Source organism: Loxodonta africana, chromosome 16 (assembly GCF_030014295.1).
Source record: "Loxodonta africana isolate mLoxAfr1 chromosome 16, mLoxAfr1.hap2, whole genome shotgun sequence".
In the NCBI taxonomy this organism is placed as follows: domain Eukaryota; kingdom Metazoa; phylum Chordata; class Mammalia; order Proboscidea; family Elephantidae; genus Loxodonta; species Loxodonta africana.
The window spans coordinates 37,020,982-37,040,628 of NC_087357.1; the positions used below are offsets into that span (position 1 = coordinate 37,020,982).

The window sequence follows — 19,647 nt, forward strand, 5'->3', positions numbered from 1 at the left end:
GGATGTTAATATCCTGGTTTTGTAACTGTACTGTTGTTACATAAGACTAAACACTTCAGCAATCTGGATGAAGGGTTTTAAGTATTTCAAAAAGAAGCTTAAAAACAAAACAAAACAAAAAAAGCCTCATGACTGAAAAATACACAGAGAACTGTATGTATATACTTTGACAAATACAAGCATTCCAAACATTTAGCCTTAATATAATTCTCCAGGTTTATTAAGCCTCCTGAGTTCTTCTTAATCATTCATTTAATAATTATTTTACAGTGTGCTCAACTAAGACCAAACAAACAGAAAAGGATGGAAAAAAAGAGGGAAACAAAACAAGCCAGTAAGTTAGTCCGTTATTAACTAACAGTTTCCTAACAAAGCTGTCGTTAGGTGTCATCAAGCCGGTTCTGACTCATAGCGACCCTATGTACAACAGAAGGAAACGCTGCCTGGTCCTATGCCATCCTCACAATCACTGCTATGTTTGATCCCATTGTTGCAGCCACTGTGTCAAACCATCTCCTTGAGGATCTTCCTCTTTTTTGCTGACCCTCTACTCTACTAAGCATGATGTCCTTCTCCAGGGACTGGTCCCTCCTGATAACATGTCCAAAGTACGTAAGATGAAGTCTTGCCATCCTCGTTTCTAAGGAGCATTCTGGCTGTACTTCTTACTTCTTCTAAGACAGATTTGTTCCTTCTTCTGGCAGTCAATGGTATATTCGATATTCTTCACCAACACCATAATTTAAGTTCATGAATTCTTCAGTCTTTCTTATTCATTGTCCAGCTTTCACATACGTATGTGGTGACTGAAAATACCATGGCTTGGGTCAGGCTTACCTTACTCCTCAAAGTGGTATCTTTGGTTTTCAACACTTTAAAGGAGTCTTTTGCAGCAGATTTGTCCAACGCAATACATTGGTTTGACTTCTTGACTGAGGCTTCCATGGGTTTTGACTGTAGATTCACGCAAAATGAAATCCTTGACAAGTTCAATCTTTTCTCCATTTATCATGATGTTGCTTATTGGTCCAGTTGTGAGGATTTCTGTTGTCTTTATGTTGAGGTGTAATCCACACTGAAGGCTATATAGTCTTTGTCCTTCAGCAGTAAGTTGTATCGCCTGCATATCTCAGGTTGTTAATGAGTCTTCCTTCAGCAGTAAGTTGTATCGCCTGCATATCTCAGGTTGTTAATGAATCTTGATGCTGTGTTCTTCATCATATCGTCCAGCTTCTCAGACTATCTGCTCAGCATGCAAATTAAATAAGTATGTTGAAAGGACACAACCCTGGCACATACCTTTCCAGATTTTAAACCACGCACTATCCCCTTGCTCTATTCGACTGACTACCTCTTGGTCTAGGTACAGGTTCCACATGAGTATAATGAAGTGCTCTGGAATTCTCATTCTTTGCAATGTTATTCATAATTTGTTTTGCTCCACACAGTCGTATGTCTTTTCAACGTCAACAAAACAGAGATAAACATCTTTCTGGTATTCTCTGCTTTCAGCAGAGAGCCATTTTACATCATCAATCATATGCCTTGTTCCACATTCTCTTCTGAATCTGGCTTGAATTTCTGGCAGTTACCAGAAACTCATGTACTGCTGCAATCATGATGTTAATGATAAAAAAAAAAAAACCCAAACCCATTGCTGCTGAGTTGATTCCGACTCATAGCGACCTAATAAGACAGAACAGACTGCCCCCTAGGGTTTCCAAGGAGTGGACAGCAGATTCAAACCGCCAACCTTTTGGTTAGCAGTCTGAGCTCTTAACCACTGTGCCACCAGGGCTCCAATATTAATGATATTGTTCAAAAATTTCCACATTCCACTGGATCACCTTTCTTTGGAATGGCATGTATATGGATCTCTTCCAGTCAGCTGGTCAGGTAGCTGCCTTCCTGTTTTCTTGGGATAGGCGAGGGTGCTTCCAGGGTGGCATCTGTTTGTTAAAATACCTCAACCAGTGTTCCATCAATTCTCAGAGCCTTGTTTTTTGCCAATGCTTTTAGTACCACTGGTTCTTGATCATATGCTACCTCCTGAAATGGCTGAATATCAACCAAGTCTTTTTGATAGAGTGTCTCTGTGCATTTCTTCCATCTTCTTTTGATGCTTCCTGTGTCGTCAATATTTTGCCCATAGAATCCTTCAATACTGCCAACTTGAGGCTTGAGTTTTTTCTTCAGGTGTTTCACCTTGAGAAATGCCAAGCATGTTCTTTCTTTTTCATTTCCTAATACCAGGTCTTTGCTCATTTCATTGTAATGCTTTACCTTTGTCTTCTTGAGTGGCCCTTTGAAATCTTCTGTTCAGTTCTTTTACTCCATCATTTCTTCCATTCACTTTAGCTACTCTACGCTCAAAAGCAAGTTTCAGAGTCACTTCTGACATCCATTTTGGTCTTCTCTTTTCTGTCTTTTTAATTATCTTTTGCTTTCTTCACATATGATGTTCTTGATGTCATCCCACAACTCATCTGGTTTTTGATAATTAGTGTTAAATGCAACAATCTATTATTGATATGGTCTCTAAGTTCAGGTGGGATATACTGAAGGCAGTACTCTGGCTCTCATGGAATGTTTTAATTTTCTGCAGCTTTAACTTGAGCTTGCGTGTGAACAACTGATAGTCTGTTCCGCAGTTAGCCCCAGCCTTGTTGTGACTGATGATACTGAGCTTCTCGATTGTCTCTTTCCACAGATGCAGTCGATTCGGTTCCTGTGTATTCCACCCGGCAAGGTCCAAGTGTACAAGTCGTTCATGTTGTTGAAAAAACGTATTTCCAAAAAATGAGAAGCTGTTCTTGCAAAATTCTATCCTGCGATCTCCCACATTGTTTCTAATACCAAGGACATATTTTCCAACTAATGATCCTTCTTCATTCCCAACTTCCACATTACACCAGTAATTATCAACGCACCTTGACTGCTTGATTGATCAATTTCACACTGTAGAAGTTGGTAAAAATCTTCAGTTTCTTCATCTTTGGCACTGGTGGTTGGTACGCAGATTTGAGTAACAGTCGTACTAACTGGTCTTCCTTGTAGGCATATGGATATTATCCTATCACTGACTGCGTTCTACCTCACCACAGATCTTGAAATGTTCTTTTTGATGACGAATGTGACACCGTTCCTCTTCAACCCGTCATTTCCGGCATAGTAGACCATGTGACTGTCCAATTCAAAATGGCTAATACCAGTCCATTTCAGCATTCCATTTCATTTCTGGCAACTTCCAATTTTTCTTGATTCATACTTTGTATGCTTCATGTTCCAATTATTAATGGATGTTTGCAGGTGTTTCTTCTCATTTCCACATGAGCCAACAAGGGTCCCGAAAACTTTACTCCATCCACGTCGAAAACAAAACTACGACTGGTTTTCTTTACTCCATCCAAGTCAAAGCAAAACAAAGCTAAGATTAGTTATTGCAAATATGCTCATGCTCATTTGCCCTCTTCTTTCCAACTAAGCAATTCCAAGTCCTACTTAGTTCCTGATCTTCACTTCCTATGTTCCTGTTCCTACTATTGTTATTAAAATGGATGTACAGTTATACGTCATTTAACATCCACAACACATCACATAGCATCCTAGTTCATTGAACGCCCACAATATGTTCTATGAAATAGGATGCTATGTGATTTGGACATTGTGTGAATGCTGTATTACATACTTAGCAAAATTATATGGGATGTCTTTTGTTTCACTTCCAAATCGATTCTTTTCCTTGGCCTCTTGCTGCTACTATCACTAGCACTGGTTTTGCAGCAACTGGGAGCCATCACGTACTTCATGGTAATAATTTTCAAAGATAAGTAAACAGAGACAGAATGCTACAACTCTCAAGAGACATGCGGTACACAAAACTGGATGCTGCTGCCTACAGGTCAAAGCATACTGTTATATGGTAAACTTTTTATTTTTTAATTGGGTGTCATGAATTTGAATTGTGTCCCCCCAAAATATCTGTCAACTTGGCTAGGTCATTAGTCTCAGTACTGATTGACTGTCTACCTTTTTGTCATCTGATGTGATCTCCCTATGTGTTGTAAATTCTATCACTATGATGTAATGAGATGGATTAGTGGCAGTTATACTGATGAGATCTACAAGATTAGATAGTGTCTTAAGCTAATCTCTTTTGAGATGGAAAAGAGAGAAGCAAGCAGAGAGACATGGGGACCTCATACCACCAAGAAAGCAGTGCTGGAGCAGGGCGTGGCCTTTGGATCTGAGGTTCCTGCATGGAAAAGCTCCTAGGCCACAGATTGATGACACGGACCCTCCTCCAGAGCCAAGACAGAAAGCCTTCCCTTGGAGCTGATGCCCTGAATTTGGACTTGTAGCCTTTTAGGCTGTGAGAGAATAAATTTCTCTTTGTTAAGGCCATCCACTTGTGGTGTTTGTTATATCAGCACTAGATAACCAAGACGGGGGGAAAGTTCAGTATATACATAAGCCAGTAACATAGGCATTTATTACAACTATCGAGACATATGTGTTATAGAGTATGTATGTACTGTACTATTATACACCTGGAATAGCAATTGCTTTGTATACAAGAGACATGAGATACACATGTTGCGTGCAGGAAGCTGTTGCATTTGCTAGGTCTGGTTAAGTCTGCTGTACTGTTCTCTGATTGGGATTTCTGAACTCTTACTATAACCTTATGGAACCACGGACGTATATGTGATCGGATGTTGCTTGAATGGACGTTATGTAGCACATGGCTGTATTCTAAAAACATGGACCAAATCTCAGCTATGTGACTTTGTTACATAACTTAATTTCTCTGATCCTTCCCATTTCTTTATCTGTAAAATTTGGATAGGTTTAACTAATTTTATAGGGTTGTTAGGAAGACTAGATGGTAAGGAATAAAACTAAGTAGCACATGTAGATGCTCAAAAAATGTTACCTTTCCCTTAAAAGTTATATTCTCTAACCTCTGTGGGCTCCTAAGAACAGCTCAACAATTGTTTTTATTAATCTTAGATCAATCTCTGTCCTATATGCCAAAGAAGCTATTTCATATTTTTTACCTATATATTTTTTAAATATAATGTATTTATTCATTCTAACAGCTTCAGTATTCACAAAAATTCAATTAACTAAAAAATATACATTAACTCCCATCTCTTTTCCAAATATCAGACGAATATTTCCAGCAGCTTTTCCAAACATTACCTGAATACTGTACCACGTCAAATTCAAACACAAGGTCCAGTATCACGCTCTATGCTGCCACCTATTGCTTATTACCCCACCCTTCAGATAATCTCCTTCTATTTTAGAATCTTGGGGCAGCCTTAAAATGCAAGCCTCAACCCAGTGGATATATTTAATTTCCAGGTTCTAGTCCTTCTCAGATGAGATGTCCAAGTGCCTGCAAACAGTCCCAGTATAACCTAACCGCTTAAAACCCAACACAACTAAAGGTATATATTTGACAATTTACATTAGCTAGGCTCTCTCTTTTCCTATTTTTCATTATAGATGTTATGCCTGTCTCTGAAAAATTAAATGCCAAGACAGTAGTACAGTGTCTAATGAAGAAAAGCAGTTTCCCCAGACCTAACTGAGTTGTCAAACAAAAATATTCTAATTAGTAAACCAACTAAAAACTAAAACTACAAATGGCAAAAACAGCTGTTTTAAATGCTACATGGTCCCATGATTTCCTATTCCTGTATTTTCTTCTTAAAATATTCATATAATATTTCCCCCTCATACAGCAATGGGAAACTCTTAATCATAAGAACATACTGTACTCAATTATCAAATATAAACTGGTTTTCCTCCTAACCTGAAAGAAAAAAAAAAAAAAGGTAAATAAGTTCCTAGTCAACAAAAATTCCCTTAAATGCCTTGTTCAATAAATAGCCATAATACTACCTCCCCTTCCAACACACACAGAGTTTAACATTATGAACTTAAACTTTGTTGGTACTTTAATTCAAAACAGAGTTGTTTACTTTTCTGGTCTCACTTTTCCAAACCACATTAAATTTCTCACTAATTCGATGAAAACAGACCATCCTGGATAGAGTTATAAAACAGCTTTTTCATGCAAAAAACAAGAAAAAGATGCCACAAAGTAAGAATACTGAAATGCTCTTAAATCGACTACATGTTGACTTGCAGATTTTAAAGTAACTTGCCAACAGTAGTAAACAGTGGTACACTAGCTTAAATTCAGGGATATAAAGAAAGAGATGGCATGGTTCACAGCCTTCAGAGATTGACAACTTAGTCAGGAACATAAGATTTAAACATAGAAAAGGATGAAAAAAAATAAGGTAAAGTGTTTACTGACCAATAATTGATAGAGATAATATTTACTACAAAAGTGTGAAGGGTTGAAATAGTTATGGGAAAGACTTTACAGAAACAAAAAATGCAGAGTTGTACCATTTGTAGGAAGGGCAGCACTTAAACTAGGAAAAAGAGCAAGGGAACTTCAAGCTATAGGAAACAATGAGTATGCAATGGTGTAGTCCAAAAAAGTCTGCTAAATACAAATGTACCAAACCAGTTTAGCTAGAAAGAAATTGTACAGATGACTAGTGGGGCACCATTAGAAAGAGAAGTGGACCGAATTGTGGAGGGTACTAAGGCCCTGAATGTTAGGCTAAAGAAACCTGAAGATAATGAGTCACTGACAGCTCAGTATAGGGTAACATCTCCCCACTATTTGCGGAGTAGGAGTAAAAACAAAAAAACCAGACCCAGTGCCGTCGAGTCGATTTCGACTCATAGTGACCCTATTAGACAGAGTAGAACTGCCCCGTAAAGTTTCCAAGGAGCGCCTGACGGATTCGAACTGCCAACCCTTTGGTTGGCAGCCGTAGCACTTAACCACTACACCACCAGGGTTTCCTGGAGTAGGAGTGGGGGAGGGAATTTAACCTAGTCGAGGTGTTTAACAAACGGAAAAAAAAAAAACTGAGAAAGAGACCAGTCGTGTCATTTCAGCAGTCCAGAAATAATGCCAAAGACCGGAACTATGGTGATGACTGTAGAAATGAAAAAGAATGAAATTCACTATGAGGGAAGAACTGATAGAATGTGGTCAAGGTTTGAAATTAGAAGTATACAAGGGAGAAAAGAAGGAATAAAAATGGTTCTAAGGTTTTAAAACTGGGAACAGAAGTACCATGAACAGAAGCATAAGACAGTAAACACTATTAATAAATGTTTCCAACAACTGAAATAATGTTTCTAACCAATGTTTTTCATGTTTAACACAAAGCAACAAAATAGAAACCAAAATATACTGCCACTCTCTACAAATATAACAGCATTCATTTAGAATAAGAAAACATTAGTTTAACATTACATGCCCAAATAATATAAAGAAATATACTAAAATATAAATCTTATACTATAATATAAACCACAGTTGATCACAAACCTATGTAAATTATTAACTGTTTGATTCATATCCTTGTTACTGTTCTTTCTGTACTACAAATGATTCTCATTACTTGAATTACCATACACCTCATACTTAAAAAAGGAACAGTTTGAGGTCTAGTTAATTACTCTACCTTTAGTGAACTACATAAACAGCAATGCATGTTGGGATACAGATTTCTCAACAGACTAATCTACAGAATGGAAACAACTTAAATTACAAAACCCAGAGTTACTATCATACTCTTTATAAAAAAAAAAATATGGAATCATAGATTACTTTTCCTACAAATCCTCCAATAAACAAATCCTTTTAAAATCAAATTAAAAAAAACAAAAACAAAAAACTTTAAAATACCACACCAGAAAAAAGTTTCACAAATCTCTTGGTTACCTTTACTTTATCTCTTCTCAAGCAACAGAATAGACAATTTTCATCAAAGGTCCAATCAGAAATGCTTTCAGGTTCACAGTCTGCAAAAATAATAGAAATAACAAATTAGTAGTTATAAAAATGAAAAAGTTATAACTTCTTTATAAAGTAGTTATAAAAAAGAATTTTTCAGAAAATAAATCAAAACTAACTTCAAAAAATACTGTTTGCTTTAACAAAAAAAATTCCACTAAGCAGGTTCCTTATTTGTCTGAAAATTCTTAGTTCTGTATGTATTCGCATAAAATGATGTCTAGTTTTTTTTTTATATGCATATAGCTTTAACTTACACGAAACTGGGAATAAAAGAAAGAAGGAGACTGAAGCTTAAATCACCAATAATCCTACAGGTAGTCTCCGACTTTCGACCTCTCTGAGTTACAACGAACCAGCTCTTATGACTGTCTTTTTTTTTTTTTGGTACATCTTATCATTAGTTATATGTACTACATACTATGTTGTAGCATGTAATTTGCTGATGTTATCATTCTCAGATGTTTACATGCAGATGTTCAATGTTATGACATAAAGATACTGATAATAAAAAGCTGTAATGAAAACAAAAAAAAAAAAAAAATGAGGTGCTCAACTTAAGTCAGAATCAACTCATGATGAAATCATCAGAATGGAACCCTGTCATACGTTGGGGACTACCTATATATGTTACCAGGAAGAATCTGAAATACCAAAAAGAATTTAAATACCTTTAAATAAGCTGAGATCTTTTAATAATCCAGGTCCAAACAGCCCTTCAAAAATACTTTCAAACCCTGAAAGGATAAAAAAAAATCCATCAACACAATTTATACACTATAGTAACATAATCTGTTGCATGAAAAAAATGATGGCATTTTCCTCCAGTGCTCAAGGATCCCTGGATTACTGTTAAAGGGATACTGAGAAAAGAGTGTCAAAGACAAACCTAAAAGGAGTATTTGCATTTTTGTTAATGATTGTCTTTCAACACAAATTCTGAGCACATAAAAAAACAAGACAAAACAGATAAACTAGAAATAACTGATAAAGGAGTGGAAATTCATCAGTTCTCTTCCCATCTTACAAAACCCTCAAATACCTCATTACACAAACTCACGAACTCCATTGTAAATGGTACCTTCCCCAATGAAAGAGTCAAAACTGCCTCAAAATTTTCAGGACTTTCTGGGTTAATCTAAATAACATTATTCTGACTACCAACTGAGATCATACAGATTTTTCAAGCTACGTTTCTTGAAGAAGGAAAATGCTCACCAAGAACAACTTCTATACCACTAAAGAAAAAAGCCATAACATAATCATATGTTAAAAGAAAAAGAACTTTGTAATTATTTCAGAGCCACAATAGTACTTTTATGAAGATAAAATCCACTAGTTACACATACCAAAAAAAAAAGAGGAAAAATCCAAATATACCTGTACATAAATGTTTAGACCACTATCACCTTATGCCAGTATGAATAAACTAGAAAATGAGCCCCCCTCAAAAAACTTTCTAACTTATTACCTGAAATGTTGCTACTCTACTTAATGAAAAAATAATTAAAAAAAAAAAAACTTGCTGTTTTCTACGGATTATTAAGAGATTAAGGAGGAAAAGAGAAAGGGAACCAAATGTACCTTTTTTTTAATAACATACCAGAAATAATAGATTAGAACAATCATTCCCAATACATGTCATGGACTTCAACAGAGCTCAACTAGTTATCCCAAGGTAAAGCTTAGACCTTTAGAAAGAATTAATACATACTGCACAGTTAGTACATGCTGTTGTTAGGTTCCGAACTGTAGCAACCTACGTACAACAGAACAAAACACTGCCTGGTCCTATGCCACCCTCACAATCATTGTTATGCTTGAGCCCACTGTTTTGAGTGCCTTCCAACCTGAGGGGCTCATCTTCCGGCACTGTATCAGACAATGTTCTGCTGCTATTCATAAGGCTTTCACTAGCTAATTCTTTTCAGAAGTAGACTACTAGGCCCTTCTTCCTAGTCTGTTTTAGCCTAGAAGCTTAGCTGAAACCTGTCCCCCATGGGTGATCCTGCTGGTATTTGAGTATCGGTGGCATAGCTTCCAGCAACACAGCAACACGTAAGTCCCCAGAGTATGACAAACTGAAGGATGTGTGGAGATGTACAGAAATGTGATTGTAAATAAAATTAAAAAGGGTTACTGGATTTCTTATATTTTAAGTCATTATATATTTTACCCATATATTTTGTCCCAGAGCTACTATCACCTGACGGCTTGCAATTTTTTTTTTTTCAATTGTTAAAAACCACTCTTATAGTCAATAAGGTAGAGAACCACTAATTTAAAATAAGATAGCCTGCTGGATACATGAGGTTCACACACAGGTAGCATTTCCTTACCACAATGTAATCACAATAAAAGGTCTGGAAGACAAGAGGTAGCAAAGATTGGCCCTAGAAACAGTGTTTTATCTAAGAATAACATTATAATGCAAGGAATTTCTTTAGTCTGTAGTATTTAAGTCCATCGTTTTCAGTAGAGAAATCTCTATAGTTTCTGTTATCTGCACTGCAGTTAGTAGTAGGTTTTTCTACACTCCCTTAATTTTATTAAGGAGCAATTGTTTCCAACTCTCCATATTTCTTCTCATCAAAATAATTCCAAGGACATCAGCAATATGAAACTATCTAACCAAGCAAACAGGAAGCATCTATGTCTGTCTATTTTTTTTTTATAGTTAAGCATTTCTCACTACATCAGTATGGTGCCCTCTCATCCCCACAATAGGAAGGAAAAAGAGTGGAGGTGTGGAGTTTGGGCTTGGGGGTGGGAGGTGAGGAAGGTGGTGGTAAAGGGAATGACAAGCAATTGCCAGACACCACTTATTCTGGTCTTGGAGACTAGATAGTCTCAACACCAGTCAACTCTTTTTTTTTTTTTAAACAAATACCGCAGTCTGCCTCCAACTTTTAAGCTGCCCCTATCTTTCAAAAAAGGAATTCTTTTTAAAGAATCTCATCTCACAAATGTTAATGAAAACATTTTAATATCTTGAAAGTACCGAATACACACTGCAAATAGCTGTAAGAGATTAAAAAACCAAACCCAGTGCTGTTGAGTAGATTCCGACTCATAGTGACCCTATAGGACAGAGCAGAACCGCCCCACAGAGTTTCCAAGGAGTGGCTGGTGGGTTCAAACTACCGACCCTTTGACTAGCAGCTGTAGCACTTAACCACTACGCCACCAGGGTTTCCCTAAGAGATTAAAGGTGGTTCTTATTCTGAAGAGCGAATTTAATATTCTTTCACCTGGATTTATATGAAGTTATAACAAATTCCAAACCTGCATGCTAAGCAAAAATTCTTAAAAGAGGAAACAATGTAATCATAGCAAGGAATAATACTGGGAAAGAAAAAAGCAAATTAAAAGCTTTTGGAGATGAATTTTTTTTTTTTTTAATTACAAAGAAGAGTAAGAAAACAGAGTAAGAACTTAACACACAAACACTAACAAAAATCTAACCATAGCAAAAAAGCAGTGAGAGGGAAAGACCAAAATGAAACAAACAGGAAAAAATCTGATCGTAAACTCAGATTTAACCACAACTAATTTTGATCCAAATAGCAACTGCTAACAAGTCATTATCTTTGCTCATACTTGCAATACATTAAACCTTATAAATTTTATTTACTGAATACTGTAAAGTCATATTTTGCTACCCTCTGTTCACTGAATGTTAATGCCATTCAGTTTTATTAATATTGAATATTGGATTTAGCAGTTGCATAGCAACAAGGAGTATCTCATGTGATATGCCTGACATTAACGAAAGGCAAATAACGAAAGAACAAATGTATTCAAAATTTATACCAACGTCTCACAGAAAAGCTATGATGCTCAATAACAAAATGCCATGGAAAACTTAAGTAAATACTGAAAAAGACAGCCATGTCATTATGTTCAATCACTAGGGCTTAAAAAACATTTTTACATAATACATCACAAAGGAAGTAAAACTATTTATCTTATCGGACATGACTACTATCCAAAGAATTACTGTCCAACGTTACAGCTGGTTTCAAAGCGAGTCAGCAGCCTCTTCCTCACTCCAGCCTGCATGGTGCCTTTAGACTGTAACACTGCTTTGACAATGACACTCCCTGTTTAGAGAAATTATATACTGCTCAAAGAACAAATCCCAAATTCCTATATCCAGCAATCAAATATGCTTATAATTTGACCCCAACCTACCTTCAGCAGCCTTATTTCCCAGAACTTCCCTGCCGGTTCTCAGAGCTCCTTTCAGTTTGGTCTGCGCACAGTCCCTCGGCATTCAGCAATCATTCCTACTGCCTAAATTTTCCCACGCCGTTGCATTTCACCTGTACCTGAATCAAGTTCTCTCTCTCAAGGCATTCTTCCATTTGCTCAACAAATATATATTGGCTTATTCAACACATATATGATGAGAGCCTACTACCAGGGACTGTGGTAAGCACTGATGAGGCAGTGGTGATCGTCTGCCCTCATGGAGCTTTGGTTTTTAGTTTTCTCATTCTCAGAATTCCCGTATCACTGACACCTTTTAAATAAATGTAAATTGCCTGATGTCTTCTCTGCTTTCTGCTACGTGCAAAGCACTGCCATGCAAACATTTTGTAAAATAAAATTTGTCATACACTATCTAAATCTTGTGTTTGTAATTTTCTTTCCATATGTTTATGTCTTGATTTAATGATCCAGGAAGGGTAGGAAGTCTCCACTACTTCCCTCAGTGTTTACCTTACAAAAGGGCTCTTACATGCCTTAATTTTTAGATTCCGATTAAACAGTATAGCTTTTGAAAACAAAGGGATAGATTAAAATCTTCCACAAGTTTCCTTTTTCAATCTGAATCATAATCTCTACTCTTTATTTCCAACCAAAAATGAAAAAAAAAAAGCACTTTATGAAAACTTGATAGGAACATATCAAATACACAGTCACCTAAGTTAGCAATAATATGGCCTGTACTTTTGAAATTAAGTAAAATATCATGGATGGAATGCAAAAAATTCATTCATGTGTCTTGGAAGCCTCTCTGAAATAAGTACAGAGATTAGCAGTTTGAGAGACAAGAGGCACTGAAGGAAAAGTAACAGTGTATCAGAAAATTAGCAATTTTTACATCAAGGTTCTTGGGCATCTTGTAAAGCTTGATGCTCGGTCTAAAAACGGCTCAATCTCCAATAAAGCACTATCCTTTCAAAAAGTATAGTTCAAAAGGATATGCCGGTAACAATCATTAACTAACATTCTAATAAAGAGGGGGTGGAGAATATCTGAAGTTTTTTGCCTGAAACTCAGGGTGTTATGGCTACCACAACACTGAACTTCACTGTAAGTGAGTCAGGAAATGAAACTAATTTAAAAGCACTGGGTTACATAATGGAGCCCTGGTGGCACAACGGTTAAGAGCTCAGCTGCTAACCTAAAGGTCAGCAGTGTGAATCCACCAGCTGCTCCTGGAAACCCTATGCAGCAGTTTTACTCTGTCCTACAGAGTCACTATGAGTCAGAATGTATGCGACAGCAGCTGGATTGGTTTTTCTGGTTGGAATATATAATCTCTTATATGCTATCCAAGGTAACATAAAGTAATTAATCCCTTTTTATTGATGCTCCAATTGTTGCAGTGTGTCACGTAATCAGGGAAGTCTGGATGAACTTCTATATGTAAGTGGTATTGTTATCTATTTTAAAGTGTAAAAAGGGAAAGCTTGCACTTTAATTATTTTGATAAAGAGACCTGGCATTGTGGTATGTGCCAAAGTACAACTTTAAAATGAAATATAATTAGGAAGAGGACATCTAAATTAGACTAATAAATGACTCTCAGAAAAATCTCTTCTTCTCTTTCACAAAATTTCAGAATCCATATGAGGAAGAACTCTGGAAGTAATCTGGTTTAAACTAACATGCAAGTATCCCTTTCTAACAAATGTTCAACTAGACTCTTGTTCTCCTTGCTAGTAATGCTGGGCAATCCATCTCACTATTGGACAACTACACTAAGAGTTCTTCCTCTCCCCTTGAGCATCCGCTCGCTGCCCATGCACTCTAATGGGATGTATCTGCTGGTCCACTTCCACGATGATAATTGTCCAGTGTACGCAATGATAGTAAAACCTGACCAGGTATACTGAGGAGAAACAACACTGTAATCACAGCTAATAGTCCAATGTGAAGCAGAATTAGTGAAGGAAAAAGACTGGAACTTGAATAAAAATTATAAATATTATTTATATTGAGATTAGGGAGGAACTGCAATAAAGAAGAGAGAGTTGCTCTGAAAAAAAAGGAGTGGTGAACAAGTGTTTGGGAGGAGAAAAACTGCCAAAATAACTAAATACTCCTCACTTATCAACTATCTTGTTACGCAACATTTTGCATTTATGACAATAGTAAAAAATCTACTATTTTGTGCATTAACAACTTATGTCTGGTGGTAATAAATGCTGAGGTGCAAGGCGTGACATACAGTAGCTGTGATGGGAAAGGCTATGTGTAAGCTTGGCTGGGCCATGATTCTCAGTGGTTTGGCAGTTATGGAACAATATAATTTGGTATCAGGCAAGCATTATATCAAATACTTCATCTTCACTATAACGAATCTCTAGAAGAACACTGTAAATAGTATTAATCACTATCTACTTGCTGTTTTTAGGTACTATCTAGTCCGTTCCACTCATAGGGGACCCTTTGCACAACAGAAGAGAACGCTGCTCAGTCCTGTGCCATCCCCAGTTTAATTTAAACTGTAGCTATGTTTGAGCCCACTCTTGTAGCCACTGCGTCAATCCATCTCCTTGAGGGTCTTCCTCTTTTTCTTGACCTTCTACTTTACATCATTCTCTAGGTATTATCTACGACAGATAAGAAAACTGAAAAATCAAAGGAGCTAATTTGTTCAAGTTCACAAAGCTAGAAAGACAGCCTAGATTTGATGCCTGGCCTGTAACTCTAAAGCTCATGTGCTTCTCACTCTATCACACTACCTATTAACATCTCAATTTTTCACTTGATCTTACTGTTTTAACATCCCCTTCACCACCATCTCCATCAGATGTGATCCTTCATCACTGCTGCCAAACTTATCCTATCCTTTCTCAGTTTTAAAAACCTTTGATGGCTTTCCACTGACAATACTGAAGATTTCAAATTCCTGGAAGACATGCAAGATCATTCAGGATCTGGGTGAAACTACCTTTTCAATCTCCCCTCCTACCATTTTCTGTCTACAAACATTCTCTGGCTACATGGATTTGTCAGTCTTATACATGTCAACACTTCCACGCCTTCTAACCATAGAATGTCTTCTGCCTAGAACATTCCTCCTGCAACCCCCAACGTGGTTAATTCCAATGCATTCCTCATCTCACACCACAAGCCTCAGGTCAAGCTATGAACATCCTTATCAGTGCTGAAGCTGTACTAATTAAAAATTATACTTTTTTTGTTTTTTAGCATTTCATCCACTAGATTTTGAGCAAAGAACTGGAGCCTATTCATCTTAACACCAGACCGGTTCCTTAAACTGCTGTCCTCAAGTAAGTGTGCAATAAATGTTTATTGGATGAATGTAAACATACTTTCCTAATTCCTATATCTTTATATTTACCTGAATGGTTTGAGATTTTACAGTGACTCCATTTTGTGTGTCCAGTATGTTGAAGGCATGAAGAAATAAGTAAATAAAATAGAAGAGTAACTGATACTTGATGGAAAAAGGATGGCTTTCTGCTTCAGCTCAATTTCCCTGCATGTAAAAACTAAAACCAGGACAATATCAAGTGCTTTTTTCCTGGTCTATGAACAGAGGGATAACAGCAAACTTTTTAGTGTGTGTGCAAAGCTGTGATCACAGTAAAGAGAGAAATAAATTGAGAGATAATGTCCTGAAAAATAGTGGTACTAATACATTGAGGGAAAAGGAATTCATGTTGAGTAGCTAGAACGTTACCAAAATAACTTCATGTAATGATATTTACATACATAATGCTATAAGTAAGATCTGAAGATGTTATATAAGTAAATCAAGATCACGAAGGTAATACGTAGCTGGGTCAGATGAATCTAGTTTGGGGACATCCAAGGGCAGTTTTGGTTCATTTTTGTGTGTGTTGTATAAAACTGTCTTTTGTAGAGTAATCATGCTTAGAAAGAAGCCATTTAAATGCAAATCTGAAGTTGATTAGGAATGAGTCAATTACATCAAGAGTTCACAATCTGTGAGCCACAATTCCTTAGAGGACCTCAGTCATTACAAGGTCAGTAAACCCATATGAGTACTGTTTATAAATTAAATAAAAATGTGCTTGCATATACAGCCACTGCTCTTTCAAATGTATCTTGTGAACAATAAAATAGGTATTTGTTTAAAAGGCATTAGTAAATTCATAAGTCTTTTGTCATTCCATATTTTCTAAAAGATATTAAAAATACAACATAATTGGGGAGGCTCGGTACTCTTTTATTTTTTCTTTTATGGTGGATGTTAAAAAGGTGAGACTTCATAGACCCCGGGGTGCCATGGGGTTAAGTAAAACAAAACTGCAAGCTGAATAATTTACTTCATTTTAGTTAAAATGTAAGTTTCTATAAGAGATAAAAACTAAACTTTAGAGGTTCTTGGGGAAAACAGTCTCCTTTCTTCCCATCCCTATTCCTCCTATGCCTTTGTCCATTTACTCCTTTCTTTCCCGAGTTAGCCTCAGACTACACCTAGTATCCTAGTGGAAACTATGGAAACTACGTGACTCACATACTTTCACTGTGTGGATTTCAATGACTTCACCTCGTTTTTTGTTTTTTTTTTTGGAGCCCTGGTGGCACCGAGGAAACTCCAGTAGCGTAGCAGTGGTTAGGAGCTACGTCTCCTAACCAAAAGGTTGGCAGTTTGAATCCACCAGGTGCTCCTTGGAAACTCTACAGGGCAGTTCTACTCTGCCCTGTGGGGTTGCAATGAGTTGTAATCGACTCGACGGCAACGGGTTTGGGTTTGGTTTTGGTGTAGCGTAGACGTTAAGAGCTCGGCTGCTAACCAAAAGGTCAGCAGTTCAAATCCACCAGCCACTCCTTGTAAACTCTATGAGTTCTACCCTGTCCTATACGGTCAATATGAGTTGGAACTGACTCGACGGAAAAGGTTACACTGCTTTTTAATTACTCATATTTTCTCCCAATTCCTCGTAAGCACACTGTACACTATTTGGGATTGAAAATAGGTATTTCGGTCCAATACATTTCTGAACAATAACCTGTGGGCGAGGTAAGTTATGACTGTAAGCAATGCTGATACACCCCTCACCCCAAATACCAACAGTGTTAACATATAAATGAGAGCTATCCTTAAAAGCAGTCACCTTATGACAGTGTTTACATCTAGGACACAAAACAACGTAGCTTAGGATAGGGTACTGTAGCTTACCTCCACCCCGAAAAAAGAAGTGTCCCCATGCTAAGAAAGTCTGAGAAATAATTAGGTTAAATAAAATAACAATAGTTTTCTTTACTACAGGAGTAACAGGTCTGTAAATTTCTAAGAAAGAAATATACTATGCTGCATTTTCTAATTTTCTTTGATTCCAGGAACTTTTTTTTTTTTTTAGGAAGGCTTCTGAACATTTCCCAATTTTTCAACTTCCTTTCTTAGAATTTTAGATGTAAAAAGTCAAAGTAGAAAGAGATTACCTAACCCAGTATGCTCATTTCAGAAGTACTGAAACCAGAGCTCAGTTAAGTGACTATTCAAGGCCATAAAGTTAACATTAGATTCCAGATTGGAACAGACCTCCAGATGGCTGACGTAATAATGTTCTTTCTACTACAGTATCACCTACATTATGTTATACGTTTATTCTAGTAATTCTGCCCTTGTTCAAACCACATTCTGAATCTCCTGTGGGATACTTTAGTGCTACTTTATAAACCATTTTAAGAAGTTTTATTACTTCAAACTGCTATAACCAGAAAGAAATGACCTTACATCTTTACTCACCAGAAAAATTAAATTCAATTACAAATGGCATTTGGCAATTTCCAAAAATCAAGTCCTCTCTTAAAGAAATAAGGTACACAGATGTACAACTTCTTTGAGGGTCAATCCAAAAGTAGAGTTGCAAAAATAACCCTCGCTCTGTTACAAACTAACAGTATGACTTTTCAAGCCATTGTTTACTTCCCCACCCTCAGTGACTTTGTCCTATCATCTATGAAAAGAAATTCATTACATAATCCTGATGACTTTGAATTTCAATGAAACTTCCATGACTTCTCTCAGGGCTCATACCTGATATAGATAAGGTATCATATGGAGAAGCCCGAGATGAATTACTCCGACTTCCAGATTTTTCCTCATTTTGTTTATAAACTTCTCTATATCTGTATTTATCTTTCCCTTCAGTTTCTGCAAATATTCTCCTTTCACTGATGACCAATCTATCTGAGCTCTTAATCCCATTTTACCTATCTTTTATTTGCATAATCATATTCTGGCTGGACACTTTGCTTGGCTGTTCCTTAGGCACTTCAAACCCAACAAGTTCTAAAATGCCATGCCTCTGCCCTTCACTGTGGCTGAATTCTATTTTTCCTGTATTCTCAACCAGCCACTCAGGACCCAACTAATAACTTGAGAATTTTCTTAGACCCATTTTCTCTCATGGCCCCATGACTGACTACTCAAATACACCCTAGATTCTTCAAATGCTCACCATCACTATAGTAGGAGTTTTCACAAACTATAGTACAGAATCCAAGTTTTCCACAAAGTTGGTGCCACCACAGGATTCCAAGGAGTCAGGGAGGGAGGGGAGTAAAGAGGCTACATTGTCAGAACCCCAAACTCTATCTATACACTTCTAATTAATGAGCAGCCTTGACTTCGCTGGTTTTACGTATTGAAGGTTTCATATAATTTTTATTTCAAAGAATACCCGTTTTCTAAAACATGAAATTTCTATTACACCTTAACCTACAAAAGTAAAAATCTAACCTGTTTGGTATTTCATTCAATGTCTTTCATAACAAAAGTATAACTCCCTACATACCATGTTATTCTACCCCTAAAATGACTGCACTCTGCCAAACACCTCTTCCTCCCACACTTTTGACCTGTCTACCTCTTTCTTAAGGAGCCCTGGTGGCACACTGCTAACCGAACAGCTGGCAGTTTGAACTCATCAGCTGCTCTGTGGAAGAAAGATGTGGCATTCTGCTTCTGTAAATATTTATGGCCTTGGAAATCCTACGTGGCAGTTCTATCCTGTCCTATAGGGTTGCTATGAGTTGGAATTGACTTGATGGCAGTGGGTTTGGTTTTTGGTTTTACCTCTGTCTTACTCATACTTTAAGACTCAGCTTAGGCATCACTGACTCTAGAAAACTTTCCACAATCCTTTTTCAGCTACTTCAGCTCCCCTTGTATATCTATAGTACTGCATCGAAATGCTCTATTTCTAGGACTCTTTTCCCTGGTGGACTATAGCTGTTTAGTGAGTGTCAACTATGAGCCAGGCACCAGAGATGTAATCATGAAAAACAGACAAAGTCCCTATCCTCTTGGAGCTTTAATTCTGGCACGGGAGGCCAATGGTGCAAAAAATAATAAAAATGATGATGATAATGATAATAAATAATGTGTGGTAAGGGTAAGTAGAGAAGCCCTGGTGATGCAATCATTAAGCACTCAGCTACTAAGTGAGAGGTCAGCGGTTCAAACCCATCAGCAAGTCCACAACTCCCCGAGAGAGGAGACCTAACAA

The 19,647-nt window shown here is 36.9% G+C and overlaps 1 protein-coding gene across 19 annotated transcripts in view; it reads right to left on the minus strand.

The window, feature by feature from the left end:
- The window catches only part of LCOR (ligand dependent nuclear receptor corepressor), a 147,279-nt gene that overhangs the window by 74,543 nt on the left and 53,089 nt on the right, over positions 1-19,647 (minus strand). For all 19 annotated transcript variants that reach the window (XM_064269503.1, XM_064269507.1, XM_064269515.1 and 16 more), the window contains 2 exons: positions 8,572-8,637; positions 7,829-7,908 (listed from right to left, as the gene is read on the minus strand). In XM_064269503.1, the coding sequence (XP_064125573.1) occupies positions 7,829-7,908; positions 8,572-8,637 (146 nt within the window). The remainder of the gene's footprint in view (positions 1-7,828; positions 7,909-8,571; positions 8,638-19,647) is intronic.